Source organism: Thermobia domestica, chromosome 2 (genome assembly GCF_964235325.1).
Source record: "Thermobia domestica chromosome 2, izTheDome1.hap1.1, whole genome shotgun sequence".
Classification (NCBI taxonomy): Eukaryota; Metazoa; Arthropoda; class Insecta; order Zygentoma; family Lepismatidae; genus Thermobia; species Thermobia domestica.
Genome location: NC_137455.1, coordinates 112,400,592 through 112,415,819, shown reverse-complemented (window position 1 = coordinate 112,415,819; position 15,228 = coordinate 112,400,592). Strand labels below are relative to the sequence as shown.

General features: G+C 35.1%; 1 protein-coding gene across 3 annotated transcripts in view; it reads right to left on the bottom strand.

The window, feature by feature from the left end:
• The window catches only part of Fs(2)Ket (Importin subunit beta Fs(2)Ket), a 144,278-nt gene extending 129,608 nt beyond the window's left edge, over nucleotides 1-14,670 (bottom strand). For 2 of the 3 annotated variants that reach the window (XM_081745061.1, XM_081745068.1), the window contains exons 1-3: nucleotides 14,302-14,669; nucleotides 3,640-3,698; nucleotides 195-377 (exon numbers count right to left, since the gene is read on the bottom strand). In XM_081745061.1, coding sequence (XP_081601187.1) covers nucleotides 195-377; nucleotides 3,640-3,698; nucleotides 14,302-14,359 — 300 coding nt within the window. In that variant the 5' untranslated portion in view covers nucleotides 14,360-14,669. Of the gene's footprint in view, nucleotides 1-194; nucleotides 378-3,639; nucleotides 3,699-14,301 lie in introns of all 3 variants that reach the window. The other variant, XR_014129045.1, reaches the window with a different exon arrangement.
• Between the last annotated feature and the right edge of the window lie 558 nt (nucleotides 14,671-15,228).

The following is a 15,228-nucleotide window of genomic DNA, read 5'->3' as shown; positions in this document are numbered from 1 at the left end:
ATTTTCCTCACTAGCTTAACCCTTTGCATTAAAATGCTTATGCCATGAAACCACCTTATAGAATGTTTCCTGTGCTTCGCGCTAGTTACACAATGAAACAATTTGCAATACCGATTTGATTACTGCTCTCATCTGCTGTACAGAAATACAACTAACTCTTACCACAAAATACATGCATACAACTAAATACTTACATTCTTTTTGACGTAAGCTCGAATTTCCTCCGGGAACGACAACCACCTTTGCTGATACTGTGCTTTTACATTAGGGTCTTTGGACGTGAGAGTATTTTTAAGTTGTAGGCCTGCAGCCATTCGAGCCACAGGACTGTTGCCTCCATGATGTAAAATTTCTGACAGGGTTTTGACAAATTCAGGCTGAAATCAGAAATAGTAATAATATAAAAGAACCTGGCAAATGTTCAACATTTTTCTCTACTGTTCTACATCTATTTTTCAGGCAATACGTTGTGTATTTTTAATACTAAACCGACGGTTGTTTCCCGCATTCTAACTTCTTGTTCCTCCGTAAGAATTCCCATCAGATTAAATTTTATCGATTTCCTCCACCGTTTCAGCCAAATTCCCCCACAACCACCACCAATTTGTATTTTTTTCTTTCTATACACATTTTTACATCGAATTGTGACATAGCGGCGTTCATTTCCTAAAGCAAATAACACAATATAATCTCTTAACAAAATCTAAGAATTACAAACCTGGAAATGCAAAATACCAGAATTCTTTTACAAAATAATCAGGAACTTATACTATAATCCTTTTGCCAAACTTCAAAGTACAATAAAAAAGAAATTCTTTTCTTGAACTTGTTCACTTGCACAAATTAGGTCAATACATAACTTCGTGCGGTTTTCTTTTGGGTTGGCAACAATGCGGCGTGAAGCGACTGTTTATCGTTATTTTACCGTAGTTTGGAGATTGTGAATACAGATTTTCTTGATTGTGAACGTATTATTGTATGTATTTCAAACAAACTAATATGAAATGTCAAGTTGAGAAGACTAATCATTTCTGTCCCATTTTACTCTTCGAGTTTAACCGTGGATCCAGTTCAGCAGAAGCTACGATAACAATTTGTGCAGTGTACGAGAATGAAGCAAATGCTTAAAGAACAGCACAGAAAAGCTTCTCTTGACCAACGGCTAACATTTCTTCCAGTCAAAACCAAAACAGTTCTACAGGCGAGACACTGAACTGCCACCTAAACGTTGGCAGGTCATAGATAGTGGACAGAATACATCACTGAATGATTGTGAGTTAATATGAGTAACAGTAAAATGTATGCAATATATTGTTAAATTCGTAGAATATGTTATGTTATGTCTATGTTGTATATGTATTTGAATTACGGAACAGCAGAATAAAAAAATATAAGAACACGAACTTATGCATCGACCCAATAGCGTTTTCTGGCACCTTTCATATGAACTATCATCGATTTGTATTACGTCTCATGACTCATTTATCATGACTACATCTTTCTTTTTTTAAAAAAACAAATAACTTTCTACTCGTTGAAATTTTAGTTTTATTAAGTACCAAACGCATCCAAACAATAGTAATTGTCACTATAAACAAATTTCTGATAGAGAAGGATTATTTTTTCTCCCATTCTGAATTATTATTTTAAACAGAAAATTGAACAAGTTATATTTGATTAATTTAAAGCAGTATTTATAATGAAATAATGTTCTTCCAAACGTACCTTTACTTACTCGACGCTTTCGAAAACAACTGTGTGAGAAGCACAATAAAATTTCGACGGAAGATTCCTCCAAACAGGCTTCCGGTAAGTGCATTTACGGAATTTAACTATGTTCTGCACTGTTTTGAATTTCAGTATATAACAGACAAATATATAAGAAGCAAGCTAGATCATGAAATGTTAAAGTAACTTACACCTGTTTTGTCAGGCCTCTTGGTACAGACAAGAAATCTGATTTCACAATTTTATGACGTTGTAATTGCCAGGAACTAACTTTCGCAATGTATGTAACATATCGAAAACAGCAAATACATCATTTACTAAGGTTAAGTATCAATACTTATCCTTATAGAATACTTTTCAAACGTGTCGTATTTATTACTGCCTTCTTTATATATTATAAAGGTAACGCAGTGAAAATTACCTTAAGAGTTTTGATAAGCTGTCTTAATACTCGCCGACTTAAGAATATGTTCAAGTGAAATATTTGTCTTTTCATTAATTTAATGCATGATTCTCTTTCGAACTTGAGTCAAACTGATTATATATAGAACATACACTATAATACATAATTGCTTACTAGCATAAATCCTCTGAACTCTGAAGACTTTCTATGATGTTCTTATAGTATCATAAGCAAGTTTTCCACCCAATATTAACAAACCAAGTTCTATTTTCAGTTCTACGTTACAGCTATTTCAAAATTAGTTCTCAATTTTGTTAACATTTTTACTATATTTTTTTTCACTGAAACTTTCAACTGACTAAAAATAAAAGCATATTCTCTTTAATGTATGTAAAATTAGCAAGTGCCCCTACGTGTTACTGAGGGCACTATTTCGCGTATTTCCTTCTGCATCTTTCGTACAAAAATTGTCTGAACTCGAGGTCTCTTATTAAAGACTTCGAATGTCTCGTATGGGCACCTAGCAACCTCAACTTTTTCTCTTCTACGGCAAATATCAAAAAAATGATTAAACACGTACTTAATTATTTTAAGAGAAGAATGCAGACACCAAATTTCACGTCTGTAACCTTAAGGATTCCGAGATACAGACGTCTAATAGCTCACTCACTCCCACCTCTTTTTTTCTTCCCTTCTACGTTAAATATATATATATTGAAAGAACTCCAAAAAAATGTTCTTTTAAATGAGAAATCCATATACCAAATTTTTCTCCTTCAAGAATACAGAGATCCTGACATTTTAAAGTAATTGCCAACCATATTCCCCTCTCCCATATAATTTCTCAAACTTCTTCCCTGGTGGAACCTTACATCGGAAATCTTACCCTGTGCAAATTTGAAATTTCTAGTTTAAGCGGTTTCACTTAGGCATTATTCAGTTATCATTTTCCAACGGACACTTGTGGTCAGTGATGAAATGAGCTATGCACGTAAATAAACCAAGATATCGGATTCAGTATTTAACGTATGAAAACAGCTTTGAATCAAGTATACAGTTCATATGAATATGAACAGCTTCTTCCTCTCACATACTTACAGTTTTTACTATGATGGGCTATATCACTCACTCACTCATTTTACTTCTTTATTCTACCAACCCCATTAATGTTAATTATTACTGTAGTTGAATATGCTTAGTACGAATTAATTTCATGCAACAGTACAAATATCATACACATTAACATACTCATATTATTATTGGAAATAAACATACATTTCAAATTACCTTTAGAGCACTAATTACTTAAGACCAGGGCGCGAAATTTCTGGTCGCCAGATCTCCAATGAAGACCAAATATTTTAGTCTGGCGATATGCATTTCGTTTTTACTTAGAAAAACACTACAAAATTATGATTTGGCTACTAAATTCAGACTTGAATTTCATGCCCTGGTTATCATTAAAAATTTGTAATAATTACTCTAAAAATGCAAAAGCTAATACAAACCAAGTTATTGAGTGCTGCTTGTTCCAAGAAATTTTGTGCTGCTTCCAATTCATTTTTATCTGGAATAAAATAGAAATTCGTAAATAAATAGTAAATTCTCATCAGTTGTTGCAGGGTCTATATAAACAGAAAATTTGAACATACTCTTTTTGTTCCTCTAGTATGAAGGCCCAATACAAACCTGACACTAGACATTTCTTCAAAGAAAGAACAAATTGTAAAGCATGAATAAATAATCTTTTATCCTGCAGGAATGATGCTGAACCTTCAGTTTTAGCATTAGCAGCTTATCCAAGAAAAAATAACACAATGTATTTTTTAAGTATAAAAATGCAAAATTAAAAACACATAATGGTTTACTTTAAAAAGTGCTACGATAGAGATAGTTTGAGACCCCAAAGCAGAACAACAGACGATGGTGCAACAATGTCGCAGAAAGAAAATGCAGGTAGCAGTAAGATCGGCTACCTCTAGACGAAAATTACTGCCTCAGAAAGATTGTCTACACTATAAATAAAAATTACGGTTACATACATTTTTTTCTCCATATATATAAAAAAAACAACTCAGAACAATTGAAAGAGATGACATTCAAAGTTGTAAAATGGATTCAAGGATAGTTAAGTGATTCATGTTTTTAAGATTTAAAAGAAAGTACTTTTTGAGTAAATATATGTGGGAATTTCTTGATTGGTTACTTATTCAGTTATACAACCTTATAAGCTCCATAAATAGGAAGTCTATAATTAAAAACAAGTTTAGAAAAATAGAGTTGTAAAAACTTTTGTTGCTTTTATGCGTTTAGAAAATTCATGGAATTTTACTACACCATTACTGAAAATGCGTGCAGAAAGTTTTTCGATTTCCGTTAAGTCGTCGCAGAAAGTAGAAAAATGTTCTGCTTTGGGGCCCCCATAGCAGAACATGCCCCGATCTGCGATGCGATCGCAGAAAATTTGCCATACCTGTGCAGAAAAATTGCCAGAGAAAAAAAAAAGCCATCAGAAAAGTATAAAAACATGCCTGCTATGTGTAAATGTCTTAAATGCACGGACGACTCGCATAAATATAGTCCTTATTTTATGTCGCGTAAAGCGTTATTTTTAACTATAACAAGTGTTTGTTCTGCAGAATTACTGCAGAAAATTTTTTTACTTACAAAAGCTCATCGCAGAAAGACAAAGAAAGTTCTGCCATCGGGCGGAACAATATAATTGTCAGTCTGGTACTCAAATCCGCATGAAAATACTGCCAATTACTTCGGCTGGGGGATGCATTTGCGCACTTTTCAATACAGCCTAATTCCTTCATTCAAATGAGGATGAATGCGGAGTGAAAGTATTTATGGTTGCTGGTACGGGAATTGTGTTAAAATGAAAAACATACCCCGAAGCTGGAACTTCGAGAAAAGCAAAAGCCACTCCCTACCCATATAGTTAATGTCGTTGAGGAAAATAATCAAGGAACCGAATTAATTAACGCACGATAAGCCTTGCATATATTGTCATAGAAAATTAAAAATTTAACAGTGCACAGCATTATCAAGCACAACTGGGTATGCAAATACGTCATAAATCAAAAGTTCGACGCTTACCAGAAATATCTTGTTGAACAGAAGTGGAAAAAACGAAATGAAATCTGAGCTTTACGTCCCACGGTTATGCCGGTTAGGGTAAAGGATACGGTGATGATGAGTAATGAATGAAATGGTGGAATGAAGAAAGTGGGAGGAAACGGGAGAACCCCGAGAAAACCCACGCACACGGTGTTTGTCCACCACAAAGTTCACTTGGCGGGGGCTGGGATCGAACCCAGGACCCCAAGCACCAGAGGTGAACGCTCTATCACTGAGCCACCGCGGCCCGAACAGAAGAGGAACTTTATTGTAAGGTTCCCACTTATCTCCATACTATGTGTCTACTACACGTGCTTGAAGACACACTACAGACAACAACAACGAAGAGGACGACATCTACCATCGCCAACATTCGATTACTGACGCAGGGGCCAGCAGTCAGCAACATTATGGTATAAAAGAGGAGAGCACACCTTAAAAAGTAACAATCTCGCCCGGTTGATCAAACTACCCAAGCCCTAAGGCGCCTGGCCATTGGGAACACCTTACCCCTCTCAGCGACGCCTGGTCAATTGAGAGGTACCTTTCCTACAAGCTCTAAGGCGCTCAGTGATTGAGAGCAACCTAACCAACAAAGCCCTAAGACGCCTGGTCATTGGGTTCCTTTCAATTATTTACCCACATATTAGAGGAAACTTTACTTGTAATAAATATACTTGTATTCAAGAGGAACTTTTGTAATAAAAAGGTGATAGGAAAGTCCAATCTCCCGTGTACCGTATTTTGCTCAACCCTATAGAACAGAAAAGAATTTTACAGTATTGTTGGCGCCTCTTAGAACACCACTTAATGGGTGAACGATGGAAGTTTCTGGCAACACTTGAAAACGCTCGAATCTATCTTTTGTACTGTAACTCACAGCGACTCATTTTGCCCTCAGGGTCAGAAAGGCAGATACGACTGGGCGAGGGTTTTCACTTATGCAGTTTGGTCGCATGGTGACTTTGCAGACTTTCTGCAGATTCCAACCAGAACTGAATGCTGCCTGCTGATCTGATAAATTAAAAATCGGCCGGCATTCTTCAAGTAATCAGACAGTGCAATAGTAACGTGCTATAGCGACACTATTTTTTTTAAAAAAAAGTTGTATTTCATTATTTACCTTATTTAACTTAATTTAGCTGTGTAATTTAGTTAGTGATAAGAGTGATAATGTGGTAACAATATTCCAATAATCATAAAACGTATATTTTTTTGGAACCAAGAGAAATGGAGATAGCCACTACCATGATGACGTATCTTTTTCTTAAGGTTTGTAATCTGATCATTAGTTAAGCTCTCATATGCACTTAGACTTCTTATAAATGTGAAGCCGAAACATTCCAGTAGTATATATCGATTAGTACAATTCAAAGCAACTGGTATAAGCTGTAACATATGTTGGACAATTATCACACGACTGGAAAACAGTATCACTGTGTAAATCATCCAACAGTTCAGAGATACAGTACATACATACGTATGTGTGTATCTTATTGCAGCAGTGTGCAGCACATCATTCCAATTAATCCTATATTACTTGGCCGTTGCGGTGTCAGCCTACTATGTGGTCCGCAGGTAGAAATAGTTGGGTCAATTATATACGTATATTTCTTCATAAGTTTCTGCGATGCCATGTTCTGATATACGTATTTAATATCAAAGGTTGGTGAATGACCTTGAAACTATAACGTGTCATACAAAAGTCATGTAGGGTATCGCTGGAAAGCTCCATTAATTAGATTTTCAATAGTGTTGGAATATGCTGTATTCCAATTAGGAAAAGTTACTTTCATTTGTAATTATTCTCCGGTGTCATTTTTCACAATTTGTGTGTGCATCTTGGACAATTTTCAAAATAAAACTGATAACTAGACCTTGAATATATCCTCATATATTTCATAAAAAATCCTAAATGGCATGGTCAAAATACTTTCTTCTTTGATCTGACATGGAATGCCTCTAAAGTTTTAAAAGTTCATATATAGGGTGGATCATTTATCTTGATACGACCTTTTAAGTTTACAAAAACCCAAAACTAATACACAAAAATTTTGCAAAACGCAAATATCGGCAGGGGAACAGTGACACACTGTGGTACCACCAGGTCGACAGTATTGACTTAAAAAAAAAAAAAAAAAAAACATTAAGCGAATATATCACATTTTTTAGTGTTACAACCTAAATATGCTACAGTATCAAAATATCCCATTTCCATGGGGCCTAGAGCAATAATAACGCAAGTGAGGGGGACGAGGCAATGCACATTCAAAGTACTTTAGTATCTAATATTATGATCATGATACGACTGACTTTGAACAGGAAAAAGCTACAAGGGATTGAAAATTTGATTTTTTTTTTCAAGTCTATTTAAAAAAAAAGCTGCGTAGATACGCATTTCATCCAATTCCATAGACGGTTTTTAATAGATGCAGGGCCCATAGTGGTCTGGTCTCTTGTAAATAGTTTAAAAGCGACAAAAAGTACACGAAAATGTGACCAAAATCTCATCATGCCCCTGTTTTCCTTTGTCAATTTGTCCATCACCTCTCTCCGTTTGTTGTTGTTGTTCTTTTCTTCTTTATTCTCTTTGAGCTTCATCCTTTCTTAGGATTTCTAAGTATGCTTTGTAATTACGGTAAGCAGACTTAGCAGATGTAAAAAGCTTCTGAGTAAGTAGACCCAGTTCTGGTCTATTTCCGAATTTCTTCATCACAGGTATTATATTTAACTTAGCACTGAGAGTTCTCAAAGCCATGAAATATTCAAATACATCACCTACTCTTAAGAACATGCAAGAAGCGTAACACAAGACAAATATGATAAAACACACACACACAACATTGAACGGAGCGTTAACTACTACAAGAGAAAAATAAAAGACTATTACGATAGAAGAAAGAATAGACACAAAAGGGTTCTCAACCTCACTGAGAACTTAAGCATTCACCAACCATCAACTGTGTTTTAGAAATAAAAACTGAAGTGAGAATAAAGCTGGCTGACTGTTTCACATGTGGCAGCAAGTACTGAAGCGTTCAGAAGATTAATGAGTAACAAGTTTCTTCCTTAATAATAATAATAATAATAATAATAATAATAATAAAACTGCCAAAGCAAAATATAAATCACACGAAAAATTCACTTTACCTACCAAAAAAAGTAACTTTTAGTGACAAATTTGTAAAAAACTAACTTTTCGTGACCAACTTGAAAGAAAGTAACTTTTAGTTTTTTTTAAAAAGGAAAAAAAGACTCGCTATGAGCCCTGATAGATGTGATCATTCTTATGTTTACAGCAATTTGATATCTAGAATTTACGAAGATGCGGTAAATAATGAAGTTTCGAACACTCTTTAAAATTACGTAATTGCCAGAACTTGTAATTACACGTACAAATTAATATTGCTGTAATGCTATAGAAGGAAAGTAACTCAAAAATTGTTTTAAGTAATTTTTTACTCACATGCCATTTTAAACAATGTATCAAATTTGAACATTGTTCTTGTATCTCCGAGCCGGTTTAAGATATCAATTTCTATAGACAGCATTATGGTCTTTGTCTACTGAAAACCATCTACGTAATTGGATGTGATACCTAAAAACTTTTTCGAAATGAAGTCCTTTGAAGGAAGTCAAATTTTTCATTAATCGTATGCATCATGTTTAGTCTTCATTGTGATTTTGGTGAGACTGGTCTGTGATTATGTCACAAAAGGTCAGTGAGAGTAATTATGACACACCCCTCACTGATCTTCAACCACTGCAGGTAAATACAAATTAAGAGCACAGACATTTAGTAATATCCTTCACAAGGCTCTGTCTACATGTTTAAGTTTGTTTACAAAAGTTTGGATGTAAGAATTTTAACAAATTCGTCCAAAAAAAAAAAAAAAAGTTTCAAAATTTGAAATCCTATCATTAACTTTTATATCGACTCGTGCAGTAATATCATTGTTGTAAAACCAATGGATGTTGGTGGAAGCCTGGTAGGTAAGCAGTTATAAGTTGAATTTGTCCCTTGGGCTTTCGTTTCAGAGCTAGAATTTTTTAAAAATTTTTATTTCATTTTGCTTATATGGAGAGTAATTATGAGAAAAATGCTAGATTAATGTATTTAAGAAATAACTGTAATATATGTCTGTATCCTAGTATGTTTTTCAAAAAAGCTGTATTCTGTAGTTTAAGTAGTATCTTGTTCCTTAGTAACATTCAAAACTGTAGACATACATTATTTTGTTGAAAATAGCCTAAGTTGCTTTTTAGTGAACAGCTTAGAACTTGGTCTAAATTTGTTTCATAATCCTGTTTTGTAACCTCAAACTATCTAATATAGGCTATTAGCCTATAGGCCTATTATAGTGTTGCATGTTATAGATATCACTTGTCAGTTAAATAAAATCGTCGTGAACTTTATGCTACCAATGGGACCACCTGCTGGATATAGACTTTCACCTGCAAAACAGCAACACTACCACTCGTGATCACTTCCAATTAGCAGTTTTAAAGATCATAGGTGCCCCAGTGCCTACTGTTTCAACAAGAAGGTATCACTCAATATTAAAGCACGATACTGATGTAGTTGAACACACTTCTCTTCAGTGAACTGCTACTTTCAGTTCTACCCAGAGTGCACAGAAGGTTTTCAAACGTCCACATATACGTTGAAAGTGTTAATATGTTTAAAAACTGTGTCTTATGTTTCTTTATATAGAATTAAAATTTTCACGTCAAACACGACTGGATTTTGATTTCATGAAACCAATGTGAGAATGTTGTATTGGAAAATGGTTCAATGTATTGCAGAATTTCCAATTGTTTATAAGTAATGTTCAACAGTGAAAGTTCCCTTCTCAGAGCTAGTAGTATAGTACTGATTAGCAGACAATAAATCAAATTTTATGGGAAAAAAAATAAAAAATAAATTCGGAAGTCTACACAAGAACCTGGACACATTTCCAAACGGAGGATATTTTAATAATTACGAATAAAACAGCAATAAAATATCTTCAACTGTGCCACAGTAGAGTACTTTAAACTCTGCCAAATTCCAAAGTGAGAAATGGTACCCTGTATGTCGGACCAGGAATATTTTTGGGCAAAACAAAAAACTGTTTCTTGTCTTCTCCTGAATTTTAACACTGATAAATTCAATAACATCTGGAACCATCACGTCTTTGCCTGCTTGTTTTAATATGGACTATGTGCTAAGAAATCTTCAGTGGTGGGTGCAAATAGTGTGCAGTTAATATCACATGTTACTCTCCTCCCGCTGCAAACTCTTACTCAACCAGAAATACTTATAGCTTTCCCAAAATATAGCAATGGATAGTAGATATACCTCTGTACGTGGTATATATAAAACTATAAAATACATGTTGAGTTGAGTTGACTGAGTTTTACGTCCCGTTCAGCAGCGAAGCTATATGAGACGTGGACCTACTGATTAACGTGGAATCCGAACCACATGAGCTCCCGCCGGAAAACTATAAAATACAGTACAGGGTTAACTGCCATAGATGGAGACCCAGAAAAAAAATCTTACAGAAATGAGGAGAAACAGAAAATGTCAGCTTGAGACTAAAAAGATCATAAAGTCATCACTGCCAGAAAATTAGGAAGAAAAACTAAGTTAAACTATGGAGCACAAAAACTCGCTTATTGATGCGATATTAGGTAAACACGCAATAAAGGGTAGTATGCCTATGTTTCAAACCCACTGTCTTATTAGTACCCTAGAATGTCTATGCCGCAATAATGAATGGAAAAACAAATCATGTGTATACCCACCGTCGCTGACACACCCCCGCGTTAAAATGCGGGTCTCCTGCTGCGCTAGTGCCCTGAATCTGATTAGGTAGCATTTATGCTTTTCAGTGAAACCTAACGAAGTTGATTTGTGTTTTAAGCTGGTTCCTGATTTATGCACTGAAGTTTTTTTACGCCATATATTCAAAAGCTGTATTTATACTTAATTCCTCCTAACAGGAATACGCAGCAATTAATGCAACTCCTACCTTAAGAAATACTAAGGAAGTAAGAGGGAATATCTGATAGAATATATACTCAAACACGCAATGAAAAAAAGGCTAACACCGTCTACGAACTCATTGCAGCAGTTTTGGATGCTTATCCTCTTTCGCATTGAGGTTAGGATTCAGTTGTCCATATTTATAAATAGCGTGTATTTCGCAACACTTAATAGTTTAAGGGTACCAATTCCGTCCACTAACACAACACAGGTGTATTATTAAGTTTCTCCCCCTAATCATTTGGTACAGTAGTGGTCCTGGCTCACTTAGTAGTGATTGCAGTTCATTGTTTGCAATTGTGATGAGTGTAAATACAGTCTGGACGTGTGACAAAGTCACAAGTACACAGGACACAAACTTGGGGTTAAATTCCAAAGTTGGGCGTCCGTTTCCAACAAAATTTTTAAAATTTACAGGAAAGTTATGGATAATTTGATCGTTTGTGTGCTTGATAATATATAAGTGTCTCGAAAAATCTGTTTGTTATATATAAGCGGTTGTAAACATGGGACTATACGGCGAGCGGAGGGAACTATTTGGCGCAAGGTAACAAAGCAGTTGCATTGTGGGAAAGAAACGAGCATATATGTTATCAACATAGCGAATGTACAAGGGCAATGAAGTAACAGTTTTAACATTTGTGAAGCAATACGTTGATAACGAACAAGATCTTCTAAAAGTTTGTGAAGAGCACGGATTAATGAACCTAGTTAACAAATTGCAGAAAGTGTGCAAAAGTGATAACAGCGAAAAAACTTGGTGAAAGCGGACACCTAACTTCGGAATAAATGCCCAAACTTGTGCCAGGTAGCCACTAAAAAGGATGAATGCTATCTAACCGAGCCAGGGCAGGATAGACTGAGCAGCAAGGGAAGAGCGAGCGCTAACTAGCGAATGCGTCTGTATGGAGCAGGCGCGTGAGCAATGGTGGGTATATGCATAAATTATGTTGTTTACAAGGGTTACTAAATCACACTACCGTTTCGAAGCCGTCGATGGATTTGGGGAGACAATGCCATCCCAACATGGATGCATACGTATTCAAAGCATGAAAAACATTTGTTATTAACAGGAGCGAAGGACGGAAATGAAACAGAAGCAATTGAAGTAAGGCATATTAGAACAGAAATAATTAGCAACAGGTTATTGGAAACGGATTCTTGTGGATGTCATCCGGGGAAAGTTACCTCAGTACGATTATGTGAGACGGGATGGCATTCAGAATCACCTTCCCAAACTCGTTTCATAGCTCCAGATCTGAGTACCTTGTTTTTGTCTAAACTGTGATAAAGTTAGAAAACAAAAAGCCCTGTGGGGATTCTAACCCCCTTCGCTCCCTCAGCTATATTTTGTGAAGTAACACTGGAGATCTGGTATGTGCAAGATTGGGGAGAAAGTAACAGATACCTCGAGATCTGGAGAAGTTCCTTAAAAGAAGGTGTTGATATTGAATACTCAGAACATTTCAAAAATTTCCAATACGCAAGTGCTACCGGCCAGTAGTCGCATGCAGTTCCTTCCTGAAAACGGAAGAAAAGCAAAAGGCAACATATTAACCTTGACACCATCTGTAACATTAATTACAAACTGATTTCCCATGCTGTTAATAGCTCCCAGCAGTGACTTTAGGGGATTGACCGCGGTGAATTTCACTCGAGGCGTATCCAAGCGTGTGCTAAATATAGATAATCAGTAATTTCGCTGCACTTTCTCCCTCCAATCCTGGACAATCATCACTAGCTATCACGTGAAAAAGTATTTCCGTATGCTATCTTACTTGCTAATGTATGAAAGCCCAGAAAATAAAAATCTTAATTATGAAACTGATTGCTGAGCAAAACAATACTCTTTTATTTAAAAAAAAAAAAAATATTTTAAAAAACGTACAATCCTTTCGTCACCAATCCACTTTGGCTACACCACATTATCAAGTCATATGAAAGCAAAGTAGATGTTCGCGAAACGGTTATGCCGTGTAGGCTAAAGAAGACGTGATGATTAGAAATGAATGAAATTAGAATGAAGTGGGAGGAAACGGGAGAACTCCGAGAAAACCCACGCACTCCTTAAATAAAAAGTATTGATTAACTAAGCAAGTAGGTTAATTAAAAGTATGTTGATGACAAGGAAAGCTAGTTAATATGGAAAATGTTGCCCAAAAAATTTAACGAAGAAATCTAAAGTTACTTGTACATCACTTCGGTATTCCCGCCATACCGTACAACCCAACCTTTACTATGTAAATTCGCAATTACCGGTAACAACTTAAAATTCCGAATAATCCCAGTGCCTTAAAAACGGTAACTGTATTTTGATTACATATAAAGACGAAACTATGTGAAACAATTAAGTTCCGATTGTACGCCGCATGTTAACAGTTGTAACGAAACAATTTCAAAATATATAATTAAATATTACCTCACTTCCAATATTATTTACATTCTTGTGTAATACAACAACTTGTATCAAGGAACATTAGTCTATGCCAATATACTATAGACAAATGTTCACTTTTTGTCTTGCAACCTGCTTTAAGCACATGCTAACACCTAACAAATAACTTCAAGACACGTATCTTTTGTCAGAATTACCAATTCATTTAAGACACTTTGCCGATACGAACTCCAAAAACTACTCCGTGCTAATTTGTTGAGTAATTTACTAAAATGCTAAAATACTGTGTCCTTTACTATTTTAATTGTTCTAACTCAAGTACAAAGTATTGCTAAATAATGTGGTTTCACGTGCAATTGATTCAATTTTATTCACATCTCACGTATACCACAACTCCTCGAAATATTTTTATTGTAAATACATAGTATCGACTGTGACGCGTTATTAACATCAGGAAAAGTCATGCACAAATCGTAAATACGTTTTTTCATGAAAATTACACTTTGATTTTCAACTACAGTAGGCTCGTTAGGCTTAACCGTTCGTCATCTTGCCAAAGGTAACAAAATTTCCTTAACATTAATTGAAGTACGTCATAATTCACGTTTTCCAGTTACATACCTGGTGATACTGTCTTTTCTAGTATTTGAATTAACTGTAGTGCGGGATCCAGATTCATATTTGATGTTTTTATCCTATAAATTCAACGACGTTTAGATTTTCACTGCTGTATTGTCCTCCGTAACCGGCAATCACCCACATGTACACTTGCGCAAGAATATCATTCCTCCTATTTACTGAAAAAAAGAATATGTCAAATATATCTATATAATAATATGTTATATATAATCATTTTTGAAAAATAATTATACGGGCATGAGTTCACATCATAAATTATCATTGAATAATTTCATAACGTTAGGTACTATTTTCTATAGAGGAGAACACACAGTAAACCTTCGTGTGAATGTCTATCGCGCCAACTTCGTTTTGTTCGGGAACAGCTGGAAATTCAAACCTGCGACAACAGAGGGCAGTGCGAATGGAATTGACATAGTATGAAAAAGGAGGAAAATAGCAAATCAATTTTAACTTGAAATTAAATACTTGTGTTATGTGTTCATGCCTTATACACATAAATGATTTACATTTTGTGAATGTTTATTAAGACATGCGAATCATTCTTTTATGGATGGCCATAGATTTAATTTCTATTTTCACTAAATCACTTGAGCGGAAAAGAAAAATATGTAGAAAGAAATCCGGACCGAACATTTTTCAAAATGACCTCAAAAATGTATTTTTTTTCTATGTATGTTCGAAAGTTATTAAACACAGTTGTAATTACAAACATAATAGAAAAATTGAAGCTATTTATAAATACTAGTTACTTATATTGTATTCACTGAGATATTGATAAACTGTCACGGCCACCTCGTGCTCATCAATAGGCGAACTAAGCAGTTCTCTATGATTGGAAAAATTTTAGGGACGGGTGATTTTTTCTTTGCGGAGTTCGCAGTAGCGTACGCAGGAATTTATTTCGGG